The sequence below is a fragment of the Tachyglossus aculeatus genome, chromosome 7, assembly GCF_015852505.1.
Source record: "Tachyglossus aculeatus isolate mTacAcu1 chromosome 7, mTacAcu1.pri, whole genome shotgun sequence".
NCBI lineage: Eukaryota > Metazoa > Chordata > Mammalia > Monotremata > Tachyglossidae > Tachyglossus > Tachyglossus aculeatus.
Genome location: NC_052072.1, coordinates 45,269,055 through 45,294,855, shown reverse-complemented (window position 1 = coordinate 45,294,855; position 25,801 = coordinate 45,269,055). Strand labels below are relative to the sequence as shown.

The 25,801-nt window shown below is 44.6% G+C and overlaps 1 protein-coding gene across 1 annotated transcript in view; it reads left to right on the top strand.

Moving 5' to 3' along the window:
- Positions 1 to 5,287: 5,287 nt before the first annotated feature.
- The window catches only part of FARP2 (FERM, ARH/RhoGEF and pleckstrin domain protein 2), a 109,312-nt gene continuing 88,798 nt past the window's right edge, over positions 5,288 to 25,801 (top strand). The window contains exons 1-2 of the mRNA XM_038748681.1: positions 5,288 to 5,316; positions 15,265 to 15,496. Of these exons, the coding sequence (XP_038604609.1) occupies positions 15,293 to 15,496 (204 nt within the window). The 5' untranslated portion in view covers positions 5,288 to 5,316; positions 15,265 to 15,292. The remainder of the gene's footprint in view (positions 5,317 to 15,264; positions 15,497 to 25,801) is intronic.

Genomic DNA, 25,801 nt, shown 5'->3' with positions numbered 1-25,801 from the left:
TAATTATTAAAGGGAGCGTCTCTGAGCCCCTAAAATGTCCCACTACAGGAGAGTTAAGCGTTCAAATACCATAAGAATAAAAATTATTATTATTATTATTAATTTCCTCCTCTGCACTGTGAGCCCTTTGTGGGCAGGGATTGGTATTTCTTAAGCACTTACTATGTGCCAAGCACTGTTCTAAGTGCTGGGGGGAGACAATAATAATAATGATGGCATTTATTAAGCGTTTACTATGTGCAAAGCACCGTTCTAAGTGCTGGGGAGGTTACAAGGTGATCAGGTTGTCCCACGGGGGGGCTCACAGTCTTAATCCCCATTTTACAGATGAGGTAACTGAGGCCCAGAGAAGTGAAGTGACTTGCCCAAAGTTACACAGCTGACAAGTGGCAGAGCCAGGTTTTTGAACCCATGACCTCTGACTCCAAAGCCCGGGCTTTTTCCACTGAGCCACGCTGCTTCTCTACAGGTGATCAGGTTGTCCCACGTGGGGCGCACAGTCCTCATTCCCATTTTAATGATGAGGGAACTGAGGCCCAGAGAAGTGAAGTGACTTACCCAAGGTCACACAGCGGTTAAGTGGCGGAGTCCGGATTAGAACCCACGACCTCTGGCTCCCAGGGCCGGGCTCATTCCACTAAGCCACGGTCTCTCTTTATTGCTGTATTTTACTTTCCAAGCGCTTAGTACAGTGGGAATAATGGGAGCCTAAGCCCCTAAAATGCCCCACTAAGGTGGGGGGGGGGGGAGAGCGAGGGAGGGATTACAGAGAGAAGGAGAGAAGGGGAGAGAGGAAAGAGAGGGAAAGAGGAGAGAGGGGGGAGAGAGAGGTGAGAGGAGGAGATGGGAGGGAGAGAGATTGGAGAGAGGGGGAGGGAGGGAGAGAGAGATGAGAGGAGGAGATGGGAGGGAGAGAGAGAGAGGAGGAGGAGGAGAGAGAGAGGTGAGAGGAGAGAGGTGAGAGGAGGAGATGGGAGAGAGGGAGATTAGAGAGAGGAGAGAAAGGGGAGAGTGGAGGAGAGAGAGGAGAAGAGGGAGAGGGAAAGAGGGGGAGAGGGAGAGAGAGGGGGGGAAAGGGGGAGAGAGAGAGAAAAAGGGAGAGAGGGAGAAAGAGAAAGGGAGAGAGGGGGGGGGAGAGGAGGGGAGAGGAGAGGGGAGGAGGAGGGAGAGAGAGAAAAAAGGGAGGGGGGGAAGGAGAGGGGTAGAGGAGGAAAGAGGAAAGGAGGGAGAGAGAAAATAGGGAGAGAGAGAGAGAGAGAAGGGGAAAGGGGGAGAGAGAGAAAGGGAGAGGGGTAGTGGAGGAAAGAGGACAGGAGGGAGAGAGAGAAAAAAGGAAGATGGAGGGGGGAGGAGGAAAGAGGGAGAGAGGGAGAAAGGGAGAGAGGGAGGGGGAAAGGGAGGGAGAGCAAGAGAGAGAGGGGGGAAGTGGGAGGAGAGAGAGAGAAAAAGGGGGAGAGGGAGAAAGGGAGAGGGAGAGAGAGTGGGGGGAGAGGAGGAAAGAGGAGAGGAGGAGGGAGAGAGGGAGGGAGGGGGAGAAAGAGAAAGGGAGAAGGAGAGTGGGGGGAGGAGGAAAGAGGAGAGGAGGAGGGAGAGAGAGAGAAAAAAGGGAGAGAGGGAGGGGGTAGAGGAGGAAAGAGGAAAGGAGGGAGAGAGAAAAAAGGAAGAGAGAGAGAGAGGGAGGGGGAAAGGGAGAGAGGGAGGGGGAGGGGGAAAGGAGGGGAGAGGGAGAGAAAAAGGGAGAGAGGGAGAGAGAGTGGGGGGACAGGAGGAAAGAGGAGAGGAGGTGGGAGAAAGAGAGGAAAAAAGGGAGAGAGGGAGGGGGAAAGGGGAAGAGAGAGAAAGGGAGAGGGGGAGAGGAGGAAAGAGGGAAGGACGGAGAGAGAAAAAAGAGGAGGGGTGAAGAGGGAGAGAGGAAGAGAAGGAGGGGGAAAGGGAGGGGGAAAGGGAGAGAGGGGGAGAGAGAGAAAAAGGGAGAGGAGGAATGAGGAACGGAGGGACAGAGAGGAAAAAAGGAAGAGGGAGGGGAGGGGAGGGGACGGGAGGGGAGGGGAGGGGAGGGGAGGGGAGGGGAGGGGAGGGGACGGGAGGGGAGGGGAGGGGAGGGGAGGGGACGGGAGGGCAGGGGAGGGGAGGGGAGGGGAGGGGAGGGGAAGGGAGGGGAGGGGAGGGGACGGGGGCAGAGAGTGCGCGTGCGCGGTGTGTCTTCGGAGCGCCGCGTCGGGCACGGGGTGGGCGGGGCCCCGGGCCCTCCTCCGCTCCCCCTCCGCTCCCCCGCCCGGGCCCAGCGGCCAATCAGGCCCCGGGACGCCGGCCCCGCCCCTTCTGCTCTCCGGGCCAATGAGGGGCGGGGCCCGGGGCGGTCCCAGTGGCCAATCAGGATCCGGAACGCCGGCTCCGGGCGGGAGGGGGGAGCGGGGGACGGGTCCGGCCCCGCCCCTTCTGCGGTCCGGGCCAATGAGGGGCCGGGGCGGGGCGGGAGGGGCGGGGCCCGGGGCCCTGCAGGCTCCGCCCCCTCCTGCGGTCCGGGCCAATGAGGGGCGGGGGCGGGGCCGGGGCGGGGCCGGGGGCGGGGCGGGCCCGGCCCAGTTGGCAGTTGGGCGCCGGCAGGAGCGCGCGGCGGACGCGGTAAGGGACGCCGCGACCCCCCCCCCCCGTGACCCTTGACCCCCCCCCCCCTCCTTACCCCGTGCGGAGCCCTGTGCTGAGCGCTCCGGGCAAGGGGGGCCCGACCAACCGCCCACGACGGTGCCCCGCACCCGCTCAGCGCCCAATAAGTACGATTCAATTCATACTGTCCTTTCCCAAGCGCTCAGTACGGTGCTCTGCACACAGTCAGCGCCCTAGAAATAAAATTTAATTCAAATTGCCCTCTCCCAAGCACTCAGTACGGTGCCCTGCACCCAGTAAGCGTTCAATAAATACGATTCAATTCATATTGCCCTCTCCCAACCGCTCACTACGGTGCCCTGCACCCGGTCAGCGCTCTAGAAATACGGTTAAATTCAAATTGTCCTCTCCCAAGCGCTCAGTACGGTGCCCTGCACCCAATAAGCGTTCAATAAATACGATTAAATTGATACTGCCCTCTCCCAACCGCTCACTACGGTGCCCTGCACCCGGTCAGCGCCCAGTAAATACGATTCAATCCATATTGTCCTTTCCCAACCGCTCAGTACGGTGCTCTGTACCCAGTAAGCGTCCAATAAATACGATTAAATTGATATTGCTCTCTCCCAACCGCTCACTACGGTGCCTTGCACCCGGTCAGCGCCCAATAAATACGATTCAATTCATATTGCCCTCTCCCAAGCGCTCAGTACGGTGCCCTGCACCCAGTAAGCGCTCAGTAAGTACGATTAAATTGATATCGCCCTCTCCGAACCGCTCACTACGGTGCCCTGCACCCGGTCAGCGCCCAATAAATACGATTCAATTCATATTGCCCTCTCCCAAGCGCTCAGTACGGTGCCCTGCACCCAGTAAGCGTCCAATAAATACGATTAAATTGATATTGCTCTCTCCCAACCGCTCACTACGGTGCCTTGCACCCGGTCAGCGCCCAATAAATACGATTCAATTCAAATTGTCCTCTCCCAAGCGCTCAGTACGGTGCCCTGCACCCAGTAAGCGCTCAATAAGTACGATTAAATTGATATTGCCCTCTCCCAACCGCTCACTACGGTGCCCTGCACCCGGTCAGCGCCCAATAAATACGATTCAATTCATATTGTCCTTTCCCAAGCGCTCAGTACGGTGCTCTGCACACAGTCAGCGCTCTAGAAATACCGTTAAATTCATATTGCTCTCTCCCAGACGCTCAGTACGGTGCTCAGCGCCCAATAAATACAATTCAATTCATATTGCCCTCTCCCAAGCGCTCAGTACGGTGCCCTGCACCCAGTAAGCGCTCAATAAGTACGATTAAATTGATATTGTCCTCTCCCAACCGCTCACTACGGTGCCCTGCACCCGGTCAGCGCCCACTAAATACGATTCAATCCATATTGTCCTTTCCCAAGCGCTCAGTACGGTGCCCTGCACCCGGTCAGCGCCCAATAAATACGATTCAATTCATATTGCCCTCTCCCAACCGCTCAGTACGGTGCCCTGCACCTAGTAAGCGCTCAATAAGTACGATTAAATTGATGATATTGCCCTCTCCCAACCGCTCACTACGGTGCCCTGCACCCGGTCAGCGCCCAATAAATATAATTCAATACATATTGTCCTTTCCCAAGTGCTCAGTACAGTGCTCTGCACACAGTCAGCGCCCAATAAATACGATTCAATTCATATTGTTCTCTCCCAAGCGCTCAGTACGGTGCTCTGCACACAGTCAGCGCTCTAGGAATACGGTTAAATTCATATTGCCCTCTCCCAAACGCTCAGTACGGTGCTCTGTACCCAGTCAGCGCCCAATAAATACGATTCAATTCATGTTGCCCTCTCCCAAGCGCTCAGTACGGTGCCCTGCACCCGGTCAGCGCCCAATAAATACAATTAAGTTCATATTGTCCTCTCCCAAGCGCTCAGTACGGTGCTCTGCACACAGTCAGCGCTCTAGAAATAAAATTAAGTGCAAATTGCCCTCTCCCAAGCACTCAGTACGGTGCCCTGCACCCAATAAGTGCTCTAGAATCACGATTAAATATTACTCTCTCCCAACGCTCAGTACGGTGTCCTGCACCCAGTAAGCGCTGTAGAAATACGATTCAATTCATATTATTCTCTCCCAAGCGCTCAATTCGGTGCTCTGCACCCAGTAAGCGCTCTAAAAATACGATTCAATTCATATTGCTCTCTCCCAAGCGCTCAGTACGGTGCCCTTCACCCAGTAAGCTCTCAGTAAATACGATGAAATTAATATTGCCCTTTTCCAAGTGCTCAGGACAGTGCTCGTCTTCCAGTAAGTGCTCAAGAAATACGATTAAATTAATATTTCTCTCTCCCACCTCTCAGTACAGTGCTCTGTACACAGTAAGCACTGTAGAAATGTGATTAAATTAATATTACCCTCCCCTAAGCGCTCAGTACGGTGCTCTGCACCCAGTAAGCGCCCAAGAAATATGATTAAATATTACCCTCTCCCAAGCGCTCGGTACGGTGCTCTTCACCCACTAAGCGCTAAAGAAATAGGATTAAATTAATATTGCACTCTCCCAAGCGCTCAGTACGGTGCCCTGTTCGCCCACCTCGGACCCCAGCTCCGCCTGAAATGTGCCATCTCCGTGGCTCCGTGGAAAGAGCTTGGGCTTGGGAGTCAGAGGTCATGGGTTCAAATCCCGCCGCCGCCACTTGTCAGCTGTGTGACTTTGGGTAAGTCACTTCACTTCTCTGGGCCTCAGTTACCTCATCTGTAAAATGGGGATTGAGACTGTGAGCCCCCCGTGGGACAACCTCATCACCTTGTAACCTCCCCAGCGCTTAGAACAGTGCTTTGTACGTAGTAAGCGCTTAATAAATTCCATGATTATTATTATTATTATCATTATTATCAGTTCGACAGCCGCACCACAATCCTGGTAAACAGTTGAGAGGGATGGGGAAAAATGTCATTTTGCACCTCCCATGTTTGATACAGAGGATGGTAGTAAATCAGAAAGAAAGGCAATGCAATTGTGCAACACTTCAAAGAGCCCTGGCTTGGGAGTCAGAGGTCATGGGTTCTAATCCTGACGCTGCCACTTGTCAGGTGGGTGGCTTTGGTTTAATCAGTGACCTCATCTGGAAAATGGAGATGAAGACGGTGAGCCCCACGTGGGACAACCTGATCACCTTGCATCTCCCCCAGCGCTTAGAGCAGTGCTTGGCACATAGTAAGTGCTTAACCATCATTACTATTATTAATTTTTTGCTGATGAAGTGAGAGAAACAATCCCAAACTCGGAAGCACATACGGTAGAAATAGTAGACGTTGATCCCAGTCGGTCGGTTGGTATTTATTGAGTGCTTACTGCAGGCGGGACACTCATGCAGTCGATCCACGGGATGCGTAAAATCGAGCGGGAAGGGACCGTATTTGGATAAATAGCACTATATTTCTCAAATTTGTAAAGCCTCTCGTGGCACATAGTGCTTAACCATCATTATTATTATTGCTTTTTGCTGATGAAGTGAGAGAAACAGTCCCAAACTCGGAAGCACATACGGTAGGAATAGTAGATGTGATCCCCGTCGGTCGGTTGGTATTTATTGAGTGCTTCCTGCAGGCAGGACACTCATGCAGTCGATCCACGAGATGCGTAAAATCGAGCGGGAAGGGACCGTATTTGGATAAATAGCACTAAATTTCTCAAATTTGTAAAGCCTCTCGTGGCACGTAGTGGTTAACCATCATTATTATTATTACTTTTTGCTGATGAAGTGAGAGAAACAATCCCAAACTCGGAAGCACGTACAGTAGGAATAGTAGACGTGATCCCCGTCGGTCGGTTGGTATTTATTGAGTGCTTACTGCAGGCAGGACACTCATGCAGTCGATTCACAAGATGCGTAAAATCGAGCGGGAAGGGACCGTATTTGGATAAATAGCACTATATTTCTCAAATTTGTAAAGCCTCTCGCGGCTTGTTCGGAGCAGAAAAGTAAGTTTCTTACACTGCAAGGTTAGACTTCTTTCTAAGACAGTAAATAGAGTTTCCACACCGGAATTGATGCCAGTTTACCAGTCATTAAATGTTGGTTTAAAAGTTAATATTTAAGCATTAGCTTACTTAACTCATTAAGCTATTGAAGTAGATTCTCCGAGGAAATCAGTGTTATTGACCAAACTCTCACTGTGTGGTAGAGGGGATATGGAAGTAGTTTGGCTCTAAATCTGGTGTCGAATTCAAGGAATATTTTAAGGGATAGGTGAATCTGTGTGGAGAGTGTGTTTCTTGAGGTTTGGCACATGGATCCTTGGGACATTCCTGCCACGCTCTAGGGGAAACTACAGGGAGAAAGAATCCAGGTCTTAAACCTGACCGTTTACTTGGGGCTAACGTTACCTCATCCCAACTTTTGTAATGACTTTAAAATGATAATATTCCCAAATTTGTATGCATTTTCTTGTACTTTCTTACATTTTTCCTTTGGAACAGCTTCGATGGGTTTGGGGAAGCTGTCATGTTTGCGGGGGGGAGGTTTCCAAGGTGATGTTAATCCAGAAAGATGATTAAATAGGGTGCGTTTAAGATTTTGAGGAAAAGAATTAGGAGAAATTAAGTGTGTTAGGTGACATTTCCTTGTCAGGATTTGCCTAAAGCCAGACTATTCAAGTCTCAAGTATAGAGTTTAAGGAGCATCCGTAGTAGAGTGTAATTTGTACTGAATTGACTTAAATTTCCTCTCCCCTTTGTTTTTTCAATACAGGAATAAAAAAAAATATAAAATGTATAGAAATATAGGAGAAGCAGCGTGGCTCAGTGGAAAGAGCCCGGGCTTTGGAGTCAGAGGTCATGGGTTCAAATCCCGGCTCCACCCCTTGTCAGCTGTGTGACTTTGGGCAAGTCACTTCACTTCTCTGGGCCTCAGTGACCTCATCTGTAAAATGGGGATGAAGATTGTGAGCCCCCCGTGGGACAACCTGATCACCTTGTAACCTCCCTAGGGCTTAGAACAGTGCTTTGCACATAGTAAGCACTTAACAAATGCCATTATTATTATTCTTATAGTAAGCGCTTAATAAATGCTATTATTATTATTATTATTGTTACTTTTCATATTTTAATGTTTTCCCAGGATTACATCCCAAGCCTAAACCTTTCTCCGCATGATGACTTAGTTACCCTAACCTTCTCAAGTCCCCACTCTATCTGTTCCACCTCCTTTCCTCTGAGCACATGATATATAGAAAAAGAAGTCAGCTTCCAAAAGTAAACAGATGGAATCTCTGAGAAAAAGCATGGCCTAGTGGATAGAGCACAGGCACGTTGTCAGAAGGAGCTGGGTTCTAATCCTGGCTCGGCCACCTGTCCTGTGGCCTTGGGCAAGTCACTTCTCTGTGCCTCAGTTGTCTCATCTGTAAAAAAAAAAATGGGGATTAATACTGTGAGCCCCATGTGGGACATGAACTGTGCCCAACCGTATTAGCTTGTTTCTACCCCAGCGCTTGGAACAGTGCCTGTCATGCAGTAAGAACCTAATATGATAAAAGAAACCTGGAGAAATAGGGCCAGGGATGAAATATTGGAATACAGGATCGGAAGCTGGAAAAGGAAAATGGCAGCACTCGGAGTAATAGCCGTCACCTCACTAGCCCCTGGTAATTCAGAGTTTCCCTGATTGTGTTGGGGTGTTTCAAGGTCAGGAGGGAGAATGTATATCCTACCACCAACGGTTGTTTTTTTCAGTAGTGATGATTTGGAGTGAACCATCCACACCCTTGCTGGGTCCCTCTGTGGTCAGAAAAGGGGCCCTACTGTATTTTCATGTACAAACACATTCACGGATACAATCTCACCATCTCTTTTTAAACATCATCATCATCAACGTCATCTTTTTTTTAAAGTTAAGCACTCACTATGTGCCAGGCACTCTACTAAGCTTTGGGGTTGATACAAGATAATCAGGTGGGTCACAGTCCACGTCCCTCATGGGGCACTGTCGTATCGTACTCTCCCAAGCGCTAAGTACAGTGTTCTGCGCACAGTGAGCGCTAAATAAATGCCACTGATAATGATGCGGTGACTCTCAGTATTCCCATTTTACAGATGAGGTCATTGACACAGAGAAGTTAAGTGATTTGCCCAAGGTCACACCGGAGACAGATGACAGGGGTAGGATTAGAACCCAGATCCTCTGACTCTCAGACCCACTTTTTCTCATGTTCGGACCAAAGGATCTTACTACTGCTGTCCCAGAATTGACACTGAAATGGATCTTTGATTTCACACCCCGTTTGCAATTTTTATATTAAAGGAATGTAGTTCTCAAGTCTCCATTAATAACAGTGTGGTTGTACTTCCTCTTGCTGCCTGAGATTGGTTCAACTGGAACATACTACTCCCTGCTTACTCTAGAAAACATAATTTTCTCCTGTTTGTCAACAGTGAAAACACGGAAGTAGTTTAGATGCCATTCAAATGAAGTTACTAGAGACGAACTCCTTTGATCTAGCTCGCTTATTTATTGATAGAGCACTTACCCTGATTAGAAATTTGGAATGAAGTCCTGAATCGGAATCTTAACCAGATCAACTTGTACTTCCCAAGCGCTTAGTACAGTGCTTTGCACACAGTAAGCACTCAATAAATACGATTGATTGATTGATTGATCCTCACAGGAATGAGTCAGTGGAAACCTTGGGATGGGGACTGAGTAGTTATTCAAATCTCAGAAGCCTGAAAAATTGGATCATTGGAAAGCCAGAGAGATGGGTGTTCAAATTACAACATGGAAATGTGTTTGCTTTTGAAGAGGTTTTCAGGTTTGTTCTATTGGGCCACAAATCTTTCTAATAAATGCTTACTCTGTAAGTGCCTGAAGTGATAAGAGGTTCTTTACTTCACTCAGTTTATTTATGGAGTGTGCAGAGCACTGTATTAAACATTTGGGAGAGAGTACAGTAGAGCAGAGTTGGTAGGCATGTTCCCTGCTCACAGTGAGCATTCAGTCTAGAGGACTTGGTAGTTTTTTTTAGCCTGTGTGTGTATTATAACATCAGTACATTCATAAAAATAATTTTACAGGAAACCAAGATACTCTTCAGGAGATGGATTCAACCCAGGCTGGAGGAAATTAAATATTAAAGTCAATTTTGGAAAAGCATTGAGAAATACATAGGGAAGGGAAAACTTCCCCCTCTCCATCCCCACTGTCTTACCTCCTTCCCTTCCCCACAGCACCTGTATATATATATATATATATATATGTTTGTACATATTTATTACTCTATTTTACCTGTACATATCTATTCTATTTATTTTATTTTGTTAATATGTTTGGTTTTCTTCTCTGTCTCCCCCTTCTAGACTGTGAGCCCACTGTTGGGTAGGGACCGTCTCTATATGTTGCCAACTTGTACTTCCCAAGCGCTTAGTACAGTGCTCTGCACACAGTAAGCGCTCAGTAAATATGATTGATTGATTGATTGATTAATGCTGTTTGTATTCCTAAGTGACACTATCAAGACTGGAAACACTAGAATGATACAGATATGAATTTTAGGTCTGGACCAATTCATTGAACTTATAGTAGAGCTTTTAACTTTTATTTTTGTCTGAAAAAGTCTCTTCTTTCCTTGCAACACACTCGTTATTTTCACATCATGAAAAAGAAGGTTGCCAATTTTACTTGGTTTATTTTTATTTTAACTTTATCTGGGGGCTGCCCAATGCTTTAAATTTGCTTAGGAGTCAGCAAAGTTGCAGATGTTTTTTCTATCATAATGTAAAATAACCTTGCTATTTTTCCTTTCCTTCACCCTCACTTAATGTTGTTTTTTATTTCATTCATTTTTTCCCCAAGATCCTTTTAAAAAGTTGCAATTAATTTACGTGATAATTGTGGTCTACGTCTACCAACTCTATTGTATTGTGCGCTCCCAAATGCTTAACACAGTGCATGGTATAAATGCCCGGTAAATACTTTTGATTGATTATTTGTTAAGCACTTATTACATGCCCAGCACTGTGCTAAGGCCTCGAGTAGATAATGAGGTCAGACCCCGTCTCTCCCATATGGGGCTCACAGTCTAAGAGGGAGAACATGTATTTAACAGTTGAGGAAACTGAGGCCCAGAGAAGTTAAGTGATTTGCCCAAGGTCACACAGCAGGCAAGTGGGAGAGCAGGATCAGAACCCAAATCCTTTGACTCCTGGGCCTGTGCCCTTTCTACCAAGCCATGCTGCTGCTGCTTCTGGTTAGATATTCTTCTGTTTCCTTAATCACGCAGTGGCATTTATTAAGTGTTTAGTGTGTCCAGGGCCCTGTACTAAGCGCTTGGGAGAGTATAATATAACAGTGTCAGTAGACGCGTTCCCTGCCTACCAGGAGCTTAAAGTCAAACCTAAAGTTTACAGTCCTATATTTGTTCTTCAGAAGTTCTGGGGTAGGATTATCATTTTAATGGCTGCAAAGAGGGGTCAGTATGGTGATGGGCTTAGACTGTGTAGTAGATGTTTTTTCATTCATTCAGATTCCTCGTCCGAGAGGACTGTTGGGTACCCTTTGAGACCACTCTCCAATATTCATTTTTCATTTTAGGTTTCCACTGATACAGTCCACCAAGTTGCTCTTACTAGAAGTCAGGTGTTTTTTTAGAATTATTATAAACCCATGGCAGTGCGGTTAATCAGTGGTGTCTGAGTGCTTTCCGTATGCAGGGCATTGTACTAAGCATTTGGGAAAGGACATTCCAGGAGGTAGTCGTGATCCCAGCCCAAAAGGAGCTTATAATCTAGTGAGGGAGACCGGTAATAAAATAAAATACAGATATAGGAAGCAGCAGAATATACGGATATTAATCTAAGTGCTGTAGGGGTGAGGGAGTATCACCCCTACATATAGACAAGTACATACTTGAGTTCGATCAGAATCAATCGTCTTTATTGAGTGTTTACTGTGTGCAGTGCACAGTACTACGCACCTGGGAGGGTACGGTGCGACAGACACATTTCCCTCCCCACAACAAGCTTACAGTCCAGAGGGATGAGGGAGAATTAGAGGAGCAGCATGGCCTAGTGGATAGATCATGGGCCTGGGAATAAGGTGGTCATGGGTTCTAATCCCGGCTCTGCCGTGTGACCGTGGGCAAGTCACTTCACTTCTCTGAGCCTCAGTTACCTCATCTGCAAAATGGGGATTGAGGCTGGGAGCCCCATGTGGGACAGGGACTGTGTCCAACCCGCTTTACCTGTGTCCGCCCCAGCGCTTCGTACAGTTCCTGGAACACAGTAATCGCTTAACAAATACCACAGTTATTATTAGTATTGTTATTATATGAGGAGATGAGAGGCTAGTCAGGGAAGGCTTCCTAGAGGAGACATGATTTTAGAAGGGCTTTGAGGGTGGAGGGAGTCTGTTGGCTAGGAAAGGGAAGGGAGTGTTCGGCAAGAGGAGAAGCAGCGTGGCTTAGTGGAAAGAGCACGGGCTTTGGAGTCTGAGGTCATGGGTTCGAATGCCGGCTCCGCCACATGTCTGCTGTGTGACCTTGGGCAAGTCACGTAACTTCTCTGAGCCTCAGTTCCCTCATCTGTAAAATGGGGATGATGACTGTGAGCCCCACGTGAGACAACCTGATCACCTTGTATCCCCCCAGCGCTTAGAACAGTGCTTTGCACATAGTAAGCGCTTAACAAATGCCATCATTATTATTATTATTAAAAGGGAAAGTGTGAGCCAGCGCCAGAGATTTGGGGTCAGTTAGATGAATCTTGGATCAGCCATGAACGTGATTTCTCTTTGATTTTGTTCATGGAATTGATGTATTTTCATATTTAGCCCCCCCCCCCCCCCCCTTTTGACTGTAAGCTCCTTTTGAGCCGGGGACCTGTCTACCAACCCATTGCAGTCTCCCAATCATTTAGTAGAGGGCTCTGCACCCAGTAAACCCAGAAATCAAGGCACAAGAAGGAGGTTCGTGTTAGAGGAGTGAAGCGCTTAGTACAGTGCTCTGCACACCGTAAGCGCTCAACAAATACGATTGAATGAATGAAGCGTGCTGACTAGGTTCTAGTGGGAGATGAGTGAGGACAGAAATAATTTTTTGGGTAGTGATGATGGTGAGGAGTTTGTGCTTGATACGGAGCTGGATGGGCAGCGATTGGTAGGCTTTGAGGAGTGGGGAGATATGCGCAGAATGATTTTTTTTAAGGAAAATGATCCAGGCAGCGGAGGAGAAGCTTGGACTGGCGGGGGGAAAGCCGAGGGGAGCTCAGCAAGAAGGCTGATTCAGGAGTCAAGACAGGATATGACAAATGCTTGCACCTAGAGGTAAATAGGATCATCAGGGGATTCTTCCAGAAATTCTGTGTAAGCATTTCCTGCAGCAAAGAAAAAGCCTATTATCCCTCAACTGAGGCTGTGGAATGAAGAAGAACAGCTGGATAGAAAGATCGGAAATTGCCCAAGTTGCTCCGCTCTTGTTGAACTGTGGTGATAGTTGTTATGGACTGTAATATTATGTTCCTAGAAGTTTCCTGACTGCATTTATCTTTTTTTGTGTGTTCTTGTCCAGCTTCAGTTAAAAAAACAGACAGCGGTTAGTTTGAGAAAATCTTATAACTTTCCATTTCTTCTGCTTTTCCTAATTTTAAAATGAATTAAGTATTAAGTTGGGGATTCATGCCCAATTAGGTTAGTGTGTGCAGATTAACCCCTTTTCTAAAAATTATAGATCAATCAGACAGAGCTGCTCGTTAGTTCGTTTTGTCACTTTGAACTAAATGCATATTTTTTACATTTACCTCATATTAAGAATTCTACCTGATCTGTTTTTTCCCAGAATGAAAGTTACGAAATTGGTTTAGATTTACTTTAACTATTAGGGGTAGGTTGGATCAGCTGAAGCATCCAGGGAAAAACTGCAAAACAAATTTCGAGATATGTTGAGATGGGAAAGTTCCGCTCTCCCAGATGCTTTAAAACAGCACTTAAACGCTCAATAAAAACCATTGATTGAGGAAGCAGTGCGTTTTATTTTCTCTTGTACTCGTTTTTCACACCCATCTGATCCTTTGCTAGCTAAGTGAAAAAGTAGCCTTAAATGGAGATCTTGGTAGACATTGGCAGTGGAGAGAATCAGTCGTAGCAGGGGGAAAAGATGGAATTGAAGAAGGACTTCATGAGTACTTCAGAGTAGATATAGACAAAGAGCATGGATACATATGAAGTGGAAAGTGGCAGAAATGAAAACAAATGGATTTTGACTAATTTCGCTGTAAGTGGCTAGAGCTATATTTGTCAAATGGAGTATTACTTCATTCAGGAATAGGCCATCTGTTCTCTAACATCAAAGCTCTTTTTCTGAAATCTTAAAAGAACTAAAATCTCTGAAAGGGGTTCCGAACTACTATTTATTAGACCCCTGATGTACTGGATTTTGTACAGAACATTCATTCATTCATTCAATCGTATTTATTGAGCACGTACTGTGTGCAGAGCACCGTACTAAGCGCTTGGGAAGTACAAGTCAGTAACAGAGATGGTCCCTACCCAACAACGGGCTCACAGTCTAGAAGGGGGAGACAGACAACAAAGCAGCACACGGGTAGGCGTTTTCAAAGACACGCAAACACTTAATTCTTTTGTGTTCCGTAAATATTTTACTCTCTATTTTAGTTTGTTTCATTGCTTAATTGCCTACTTATTCTGAGTACTACTTACTATTTTGCCAATGTCATTGTTACGCAGACATGTTTCGATTCAAAAGTGCAAAGACAAGCACTCCAAAAATTTAGCAGAGAAAAGATTTGCTCATGCAGGCTGAGTACTACTTATTATTTTGCCACTGTCATTGTTACGCAGACATGTTTCGATTCAAAAGTGCAAAGACAAGCACTCCAGAAATTTAGCAGAGAAAAGATTTGCGCATGTAGTTAGCCTGTGGATCCCAGTAAATGATGGATGTTGGCAGTGTCGGGAGCGGTGGCCCAGAGGAGCTTGCCAAAGGGCTACCAGAGTGGGAGGCCAGGCTCTGCCGGTCTCTCTCTTTGGCCCACCAGATGATGTCAGGTTTCTTCTTGCCGCTTCTCCCTGACAGTTCCCTAGGCCCACTAATTTTTCCTCTTCTAGTATTCATCAGGGGTAGCAGTCTGATGGATATCGATCAGTCAGGAACTTTTGATTGGGGCACTGGAGTCTCCAGTGCATAATAATAATAATAAATTAATAGTAGTAATTGTGTAGTATCTGTTGAGTGATTGCCGTGTTCCAAGTACTGTACTAAGTGCTGGGGTAGATACAAAGTAATCAGTTCGGACGCAGTCCCTGGCCCACATGGTTTTCATAGTCTGTGTCAGAGGAAGAACAAGTATTGAGTCCCCATTTGATTAGTGAGGAAATGGAGGCCCAAGGTCACATAGTAGACAATTGGTAGGTCCAGGACTAGAACCCAGATCTGTTAACACCAGTCCTTTGTACTTTCCGCTCCGGCTCCCTGCCCACAGGGCTAATATAGCAAATGGTAGGTGTGTTTGTCAGACCTCACAGGAATGAAAGTAGTTTTAGATCACTTTGTGCTCCCCGGACAAAGTTTGGAAAAATGATATATTCTATCCGCGTATTGTCATTTAAAGACTATTCAGTCATAGGTGGTGTTTTTTTTTTTCCTTCCCATTTTAGTAATTTGTCCATTGCCTGATGGTGAAAAATGGGGGAAATAGAAGGAACCTACAGAATATTGCAAACTCCAGGAACCCGATTAGGAGTCCAGAAAAGCCCCGGAGTTAGCACGCTGGAACCAGGACAGACCCTTTCCACAGCGATGGCACAGAAACCTTCAAAGTTGCAAGAGAGGAATCTTCAGATCAAAGTACAGTTGTTGGACAACACGTTGGAAGAACTTGACGTTGAGGTAAGAAGAGGATTTAAAGATTACTTCAAATTTGCCTAGGTGATTAAGTATTTTTTTTAAGGTACATAATCATTTGTGTGTTGAATCTTTGGGATTGTGCAAGTAGAATGGATTATGCGGAAATAGGAACTGGAGAATTCCATTATTGAAATATTATTCCATTATTTATATTTTTTAAATTGTCATGCTATTGGAATAAAGATCCTTAATTTTTTAGCTATTAATTGTTGCCAAACTAATTTGCCGATCAGGCTATTACAGATTTACTGAATTGAGTAGTTGAGTAATCAATCGGATGTATTGAGCACTTAATGTGTGCAGAGCACTGCATTAAGCACTTGTGAGAGTACAGTGTAACAGACTTGGTAGATATGTTCACTGCCCACAGTGAGCTTTGAGTAGGAGAAATAGTCTTATCTGGAAAGTAATTTTTAGGTTTACTCCTTTTGGGAATTGGTAATTTGTGTTTTATTTTAATAAGCTTCTTATATCTTTATTTTCTTTTTTCCTAAATAAATTTAGCAGATCAGTCAAGTTTTATAATTCCACAAAATGAACGTCTGAATCTGATGAAGAGGCAAATGCTCTATGATGTGCACTGTTAGTTTTTCTGAACTTGCATTTTCTTTGTCAGGGCACCATTTAGTAAAATATATTTTAAGTACTAAGTGGTATTGAAGCTTCTAAAGCTAATGTTCTCTTCAAATATATTCAGATAGCTTTGGCCGGCAGTCAGTGCCCCTTCCCCTTATCTGATGACTTAGGAAACACATTTGCCGGAGACTTTTGAAAGTAGTGGCTACTTATTTTCCGTAAGAATTTTAAGGTGGTATAACTAGTTAAAGACTCAGAGGTGACTAAGGGTGAATAGCCCAGAGAATCGTGGCTACCTGTTTTCTGACCAAGGGAATTCAGTTTAAAAAAGCCGAGCATAGCTTCTATGAAGCGGAAGTAATTGAGCTTGGGGGGCATCTATTTTACTGCTCACCGTCAATCACTTCAGGGTATTACAAATAAAAGGGACAATACAAAGAGGTGTGAGCTAACATTAAGAAACATAAATAATCTGAAAGAGAAAGGTAGCTTCTTTCAGCAGAGTGAGTACATTGTCTTTAGCTAGCCCACCTCACCCACTCCTTGAATCAATCACTTAAAGTAGTAGTAGTAGTAGAGAATCAGCCTGGCTCAATGGAAAGAGCCCGGGCTTTGGAGTCAGGGTCATGGGTTCAAATCCCAGCTCCGCCAACTGTCAGCCTTGTGACTTTGGGCAAGTCACTTCGCTTCTCTGTGCCTCAGTTACCTCATCTGTAAAATGGGGATTAAAACTGTGAACCCCCTGTGGGACAACCTGTTCACCTGGTAACCTCCTCAGTGCTTTGCACATAGTAAACGCTTAACAAATACCATCATTATTATTCATTCATTCAGTTATATATATTGAGTGCTTACTGTGTGCAGAGCACTGTACTAAGCACTTGGGAAGTACAAATTGGCAACATATAGAGACGGTCCCTACCCAACTTATTATTAGTACTATTTATCAAGGGCTTACTGGTGGCAGAACACTCTAAAAGTGCCGGGAAGGAATACACAGTGGGAATTCAGCATGGTCCACTCGCTCTCTAGGGAGTCACAATCTAAGACAGTAATGGGGGAGAAGGGATTGGTGACAGGCACACAAGGAAAGAGGGAAGAGTAATCATTAAAACTACCTAAAAGGACAAATACACAAAATAAAAACAAAAAGCACTGGGGTGCTGTGCCTGGAGGAGTCAAATATCAGGCTCCTTGAGGCTCAGTGTCCATTCATTCATTCATTTGTCCAATCATATTTATTGAGTGCTTACTGTGTGCTGAGCACTGTACTGAGCGCTTGGGAAGTACAAGTCGGCAACATAGAGACGGTCCCTACCCAACAACGGGCTCCGAAAGGCACATTGACCTCTCTGCAGTAGCCGCCACGGCCTTCTCGAGGTTCAAAGTTTTGTGGGGGCCGTGCGGTGTGGCTGAGTTCTCTCCTCCCTGTTGGAGCATTCCAAGGAAGATTGGGATTGATGCTCCAATAGGACTTGAGGAAGAGTGTTATCCTGCTGGAGCATTCCAAGGAAGATTGGGATTGAAGCTCCAGTATGACTTGAGGAAGAGTGTTATAAAGAGTGTGGTCCAGTTTGAATATAGGGACAACCCAGTTTGAATATAGGGACAACCTTTGCAGTGAGAATTTGTTGCTACCTGTAACAGTTCTGCTCTACCGGATTTAATATAAGGCAAACTTTTACATTTTTAATAATATCTAGAACCCAATTTCAAACCATCCTTTTCTTACGTCTCCTAATCAGGTGAAATGCTAGGACTTAGCAAGAAATGCAGATATATTGACTAAGCAATCCATAACCTACTTCTGAAATTCTGATTTTTGCCGTGCATCTGGGTCATTACATGCTACAGTGAATCGGAGATAACATTTTTTGGATAGGGTTCAGAATATTTGAACCTTGTCTGAAGAATTGTACTTATCGCCTCTATGCATCTTTCATGCTCTTGTACTATGATTGGTATTTTGATGTAATTGCCATAGTTGGCAGAAATCCAAAAAATTCAGCTGGATATATTCTGAGCTGTTCTGGGTTGAGTAGACTATTTAAGTAATTGAAATATTTTCCAGCATAGCATTTGTTACCTTTTCTTTTAAGCTAAATCATCCTAGCCATGCATTGAGCCTTATACTCTCTTGTATTCTGCCCTCAACTACCGAGTCTATCAAAGTCATTATGCAGTCATTCTGTCCTCTGGGACCCAGTTTGTGAATTTTCAGTACAAAATGCAGCAACATACCATATGCTTTAAGCCTTTTTTAGCCTTAGTCAGACTCTATAGCCCAGTAAGTTTATTTGCACATCACAATTTTGATTTTGTTTCTGTGTTTTCCGTAGGGATGCTTTGGCCCTTATTTTTAATTCTAAAAATAAGCTGTAGAAGCTGTAACACTATAATATACTGTCTTGGATCCTTTTCTATATCAAAACATTTAGAGAAGTTTTAATTATGGGATTGTAGACAATCATATGGTTGGCATTTGTTAAAATGCCTAAAATGTTTTATATTTGGAAAGGATGATGCATATTTCGCCTCTGTTTTTTTAAAGTGCTTATTTGCTTCTTGATGTGGTATGAACCCAAACTCTATAGCAAGGTACCCTGTCTGTGCTGGTGTCTTCCTTCCCTTTAGGGTATGTTTTTAATTGCTTAATTTATCTCCTTTAAAGGGAAACTAGCCTCATTATAATTCTCTACTGTAAACCAGACTTTGCAAGTACAAATTTCATCTGAATTTCTTACCTATAAAGACTTGGATATACTGGTTGATTTAAAAGCAGATAGAGCCATAGAAATATTCCTAGAATGAAACATTAATGAAAGAGAAACCTGACAGGATATTGAGGGTTGATTGGACACTAGATAGACTGGGTAAAACAGCAGTCAGTCAATCAGTGGTATTTTTCGAGTGCTTCCTGTGTACAGAGCACTGTACTAAGCGCTTGGGAGAGTCCATACAACATAATGAGGTGCCCACATTACTGGCATGTGAGACAGGGAGGACGATGGTCTTGTTTACAGTAATGGGAAAGTCTGGAGGAGGACAGAGTTTGGATGGGAAGATGAGGAGTTCTGTTTTGGACATATTCAGTTTGAGATGTCAGTGGGACATCTTGACGGCAGGAGGAAAAGCGAGACTGCAGAAAAGGAGAGAGGTCAGGTCTGGAGAGGTGGATTTGGGAGTCGTCCTCGGTCTGACGGTAGTTGAAGTTGTGGGAGAGAATGAGTTTTCTAAGGGAACGGGTGTAGATGGAGGAAAAAAAGGGGACCCAGAACTGAGCCTTGAGGGGCTCCTAGAGTTAAAGGGCGGAAGGTGGAGGAGGACCTGGAGAAAGGGACTGAGAAGGGGAGATTGGAGGAGAACCAAGAGAAGGCAGTGTTTCCATTTTCAGTTGCAGTGATTGCCTAATTTAGTACTTGCCAATTCGGACATATAATTCTCTTGAGGCTGGTACAATGAAGGTTAGTGTTCTAAAACTTCTATGGTTTCTTAGATCCCCAAACATGCCAAATTGGCAGAGTCTGGCCTGCCTTTGGCTTGGGCTGGGTGTAACCACCTGATTTCTGGAGGGATGAGGACTTCAGGATTTGGAACTTACATATGCAGTGGTAACTTCACGTGTGTTGGATATGTAGGGGCCAGTGGGCTGGCACCCGATGAAACATTCGAGCATGGGCAAAGATATCTCTGTGTCTGTGGTAAGTTTTAAAACTCTGAAAGCTGCAGGAAATAGTCTGAGAGACTTGCTATGGGAAGGATGTAGGCTGCCTTACCAGAGCTGGAAAACTTAACCAATGCTTGACCTGAGTCAAAATCCGCAGGCCTCTCCTACGTCTCCTGGACATTACTTTTGAAAGGTGACAGAGGACTTAATGTCACTGTAATATTGGCAAAATGGAAAATTTTTCTTCTGCAAGTTTGAGAACTCTAAGGTGACTAAATTAATTTACCATAATGGCATTTTTGTCATTGAAATTTTGTCATTAGGAAAAGTCTATTGGCATTGGCATCTGTTATTTTCAGTATTATTTGTAAATAATACTCTCCTCTCCTCCTCCCCATCCCCCCGCCCTACCTCCTTCCCCTCCCAACAGCACCTGTATTTATGTTCGTACAGATTTATTACTCTATTTTACTTGTACGTATTTACTGTTCTATTTATTTTGCTAATGATGTGCATTTAGCTTTAATTCTATTTGTTCTGACGACTTGACACCTGTCCACGTGTTTTGTTGTCTTGTCACCCCCTTCTAGACTGTGAGCCTGTTGTTGGGTAGGGACCGTCTCTATATTTTGCCGACTTGTACTTCTCAAGCGCTTAGTCCAGTGCTCTGCACACAGTAAATGCTCAGTAAATACGATTGAATGAATTAAATAGCATTAGGGTTCCTTCACATCTCCCCTGCTCCCTCTAAAACAATTGCCAAGGCAGTTGCCAGACGTTATAAAATTTGGAAGTAATCAGTTTACGACTTTTGGTAGAAGATGACAGTTTTGAGGGGGCCAAGGCTATCCTGTCACCTGTGCCATTGCCTCTCAATTTAATCTCACCCACATATTGCCTTTTCTGTGCATTCCAGTGCTTAATTCAGACAAGATGAAGAGGATTTTTTCCCTCTGTCTTTGTTGCCACATATATTCATTTCCTTGTAATTCCCTTGCCGTGAAACCTTTGATTTGATACTAACCACAAAATAAGTGGCATGGGTATTTTTGATTAGAGAGTATTTGCTTCCTGAAAATCCTTGCGGCAGTTGATGTCAGTCAGAATAGCTAATTTTTACTTTGCAACATTTTAAAAAAAAGAAAAACACATTATGACTCTGTTCTGGCGCTAGTCATAAATGCCCATTTTTCACTTTGCCGGAAGGTAAAGTGGCCAAGACGTTTGCTGTAGTGGGATGGTAATAATAATAATGATGGCATTTGTTAAGCGCTTACTATGTGCAAAGCACTGTTCTAAGCACTGGGGAGTATACAAGGTGATCAGGTTGTCCCACTTGGGCTCACAGTCTTAATCCCCATTTTACAGATGAGGTAACTGAGGCCCAGAGAAGTTAAGTGACTTGCCCAAAGTCACACAGCTGACAATTGGCGGAGCTAGGATTTGAACCCATGACCTCTGACTCCAAAGCCCGGGCACTTTCCAACGAGCCATGCTGCTTCTCTAATGAGCCACGCTGAGGTTGGGTTTAGGAAGGGCAGGAAGGTTCGAACTGGTATGAAAGACCCGATTCGGGGTTTTTTCATCCCAACAAATCAATCAGTCAATCATCCTCACCTGGAACCTCTCTTCAGCTTTGGCTCAGAAGCCCTCACCTGTCTTGCATCTTGTTGGAAGCAGGGCTGAGCCCCACTGGAAGTTTAGCCCAACAAGTGAAGAGAACAAAAGCAATGGTTTCTTCCCCAAGCTAGAAAGCTGTGGCATATGGTGAGGAAAGGCGGGGAGTGGGGAGAGGCAATGGCCTCCGATGCCCTCATGGAGGTTGGCACCTATGCCCTGGGTACATATATTTGAAGTGGTGCATAGGGGTTAAGCTATGGTAGAGTGTTTATAGAGTTCAGGTTACTTTTCTCTAAACAAAGTATGGAGTTTCCAGATTCCTTTTGTTTTAAAACGTGCGCTTGGCCGTCCGGTTCATGTAATGTTGTCCGGAGCAGTGTTGGGATTGTGTGTTAATCTTTTAGGCTTAATTGCTGCCTTTCATGGATAAGTGTCACGTCTGCTGTAACTTTTTAAAAGCCTCAAACTCTTGAGTGTCCTGTTTTTAGAATTGAATAAAGCTGGCATTCTCGAGATGGCTAATTTGGATCGTAGGCATTTGTGAAATTTTGCAGTTTCTTAGTCTTATTGTACGTTTGTCCCATGATGCGCGTTCATATTGGGTACTTGAGGTTTTGCTTTAATAACAGAGCACTTGTATGAGCAACTTTGACTTGTTTGGCAGAGGATCTTGGGAAGCTGCTGGTAATAAAGAACTGTGGAAAGGAGCATTGAGGCTCCTAAGAATCCCCCCACGCCAGAAACTCCTTTCCCATGTCATGCTGTTAATTTCCAGAATTCGATGTTTTTAATAGTTCCCCTTTTGTACAAATTCTTTCTGTGATTTTATGTGTCCGTTTTTGTCCTCTTATTCACCCAGTCATATTTATTGAGTGCTTACTATATGCAGAGCACTATATTAAAGTGCTTGGGAGAATACAGTACAAAAATAAACAGGCACATTCCCAGCCCAAAAAGAGCTTACAGGCTAGAGGCGTGCACAGGGGGCTCACAGTTTTAATCCCTATTTTGCAGATGAGGTAACAGGCCAACCTCTACCTATTCACTGGGCCTCATTCTCATCTCTCCAGCCAGCAACCTCTCCCTCTCTCCCGTCTGCCTGGAATTTCCTCCCCGAGTAGGCCCCAGCACTTGCCATCCTGAAAGCCCCTCAGAAAACACCTCTCTTCCACTGGATTTATCTCTCCTCTCTCCTCCCCATATCCCTTCTAAACCACAACTTCAGCCCTTCCGTGTCACAAATCTCTTTATACTCCATTGCTTCCTCCTTCCTCTGATTTATATCAGCCCTTCCGTGTCACAAATCTCTTTATACTGCATTGCTTCCTCCTCCTTCTGATTTAGATCAGAGTGTCTTCCCCCACTGGACTGTAAGCTCTTTGAGGGCAGGAATCAGGTCTATTAATTTTGTCATACTCTCCAAAGTGCTTTAATACTGTGCTCTGCCTGCAGTAGGTGCTCAGTAAATGCTGTTGATTGTTTAATCGTCAACCTCAGTGTTTACTGAGCCCCTGCCATGTGAGCACTGTTCTGAGCACTCTTGAGCCTATAGTGAAAGTAGACAACATGATTAATGACCTCTCCAAGGTCAGGGACCCTGTCACTGTGGCTCTTTTGGACAGTTCTGCCAACTGCTTTTGGCAGCCACACGTGGAGAGTTCATGGTGGAGGCCTTCGAGGGACAGATCCTAGGAACCATAGCAGTCATGGAGATGGCATTGACCATGAAAAAGGTAGGAGAAGTACAGAATAACTGCTGCCCTAATTATCTACCCTGTGCTGAAGGTATCCTCTGGAGAGTCTCTTCTGAAATGTGGGAATTCATTCATCCAGTTCATTTAATAGTATTTATTGGACGCTTACCATGTGCAGAGCACACAGCCTTTATACGTTGGTATGTTTGCAGAGGGCAGGGAATGTATCTTTTATATTGTTATTTTGTTGTACGCTTCTGAGCACTTAGTACAGTGCTCTGCACACAGTAAGTGCTCAATGAATAGGATTGACTAGTGAAGCTCCGTTGCCCCACCCTGTGTGTCAGTCGTTCTCATGCTAGGTGCGTCTGGTCTTTTTCCCTTTCTTGCCTTTTTCTCTGTCGTCTATTCTTGCCATATTGGCCCCTTCCCTTCAAAACCCCATGCTCCAGCTTACACTGAGCCCCAGAAAATGTGGTCATTTTAAGCAAACGAATATTTTCAGAGCTGTAATTTGAAATTTACTTACGCAGTGTTTTGCTACTTAAGGTCACTGACCAATAGCCTGACCTAGTCAGGTCTGATTTGTATACAGTTGGCTGAGTCACTGAAATTCTGTGGTTTTGAGAATTGAGAACTGGCTCCAGATCTAGAAAGGTTTTTTCAAAGTCATAAAGGAAGTAATCTGGAAGCTTGTATATTAGCTTGTGACTTCCTGTGGTTTGAAAACACAGTATTCAGCAAGTAGCCAGTATCCAATGTAGCAGAAAAGAACCAAGCCCCATTAAATCAAAATAGCTTACTGATTTTTCAGGCTTATAGGTCATAAATATTTACATTCACTTCTTTAATATGTTGTATTTTCAAAATAATTTTGAAGGGGAAAGGCAAAGACATTTCCTCTAGGTAAGAATCCAAACTGATACAGTACGGAAATCCTGAATAGAAATGAATCAAATTTTTTTCCAAATTTTCCAAATTTTTTTGAAATTAGGGATATTGAATAGGTATTTAATTTTCAACAGGGGAGTTGAGAGTCAAGTTGGGTAAATATTCAGCCGTTTTAGAAATAAAGACTTCTTTCAAAGGAGTAAGCAGTCTAGCTACCCAGATAGGGTTTTCATAAACGTGCAGCTTCTGTCGTTCGTTTGTTTTCTCTTGTTTTCATTTCTTCTTTGGGATTTTAGCTTACTTGGGTTTTTTGGGCAATGTAAAAGTAGGAGGATATAAATGAATTTTAAATATTACTTACTACACAAGAATACCGTAAAAGCTGTATCAGTGAAAACTTAGTTTTCTTTTCTGACGAGGAAGAAATAGTCAAAATTCCAGAAAGAATCATAGCCAGATGTTTGTCATTACTCCCACATGAACAACCTAAATATGGCAGATAAACTGCCTTGGAACTTATTTTTGTGTGACCTCAGCAGAGAAAGTTAGTAATTCGCCATATGAAATTTGAAGATAATACATGTTTTTAAAAAAGGAATTTAACATTTCCAGGATATATAGAAATTATTTAATTCTACTGTAGCTTTTTGAAACGTATTATTTTGTGTTGGACACGACGTATTTCTTTTGCTCTCCTCCCCTGGAATGTGGTGGTATTGGGTGGTACATAGTAGAAATGTGGCCATTTTTATTCCTGGTCAGCAGGAGTTGTTTTTTAACCAACCAAGCAACCAACCAACCAACCAAAAACAAAACTTAAGAAACCAAGCCATCTTCTAGAGAAATTCTGTGAATTTAGAATGTTTTAACCAAGGTTTCCACTAAGTAATAAGAGACGCCAAGGAAGAATTAGAGTAGATGAATCCCCAAGCCCCTTTGCATTCCTCTGTGTTAACTCGGTAAGTTTATTGGTTGGTTGCTGTTCCCACCCATATTGTCAGGAGCTTTGACTAATGTGCATCCATCTTGTCAAAAGGGCCAAAGAGAGGGCTAGCCTAGGGTCTGGGGAGGAGAGAGAAAAGCCAGGCTTCCCTCAACCAGGGCTGTCACTAACTTCTTTGTCTCCCTCTCCCAAATATTTTGGGCTTCCTTAAAATAATAAATAACTGCGGTATTATATAAGCACCTACTATGTGCCAAGCACTCTGCTAAGCACTTGGGTGGGTACAAGATACTCAGGTCCCTCGTGAGGCTCACGGTGTAAGTGGCGGGGAGAACAGGTATCGAGTCCCTATTTTGTAGTTGAGGGAACTGAGACACAGAAAAGTTCAATTACTTAGCTAAGGTCACCCAGCAGCTTAGGTCTGGAGCCAGGATCAGAACCCAGGTCCCTTGACTTCCAAAGCTGTGTTCTTCCCAAGAGGCCAAACGGCTCTCTCTGGCTGCTTCTCCCTGTGCTCTAACGTAGTTTCTACTCCCCCTTGTGTGGTTCCTCCTGCCTTTCATTGGCAACTGTCATCTGACAGGACCCTTAGGATAATACAAGTTGGTTCATATTTTGAACTACAGCAGTGTTTCCACAAGTGTGTAGTGAACAACATAGGGTTTCAATATTATAGGAGTGACTGAGGACCACAAATGTTTGACCAAATTGAATTTGCTCATTTTCAGTGGAATAAAATTAGATTTTAAGACTCTTTGCAATCTGCTTCAGGTGCTGCTTCAATGATCATTTCCATGAAAAGCTATGAAGCCCGAATTGGGGTTCTAGATTTCTCTATTGCTCTTGCAAAGTGCATTTAATGTAGATTTAGCACTTCGAAGGCCTGTGAGGATTAG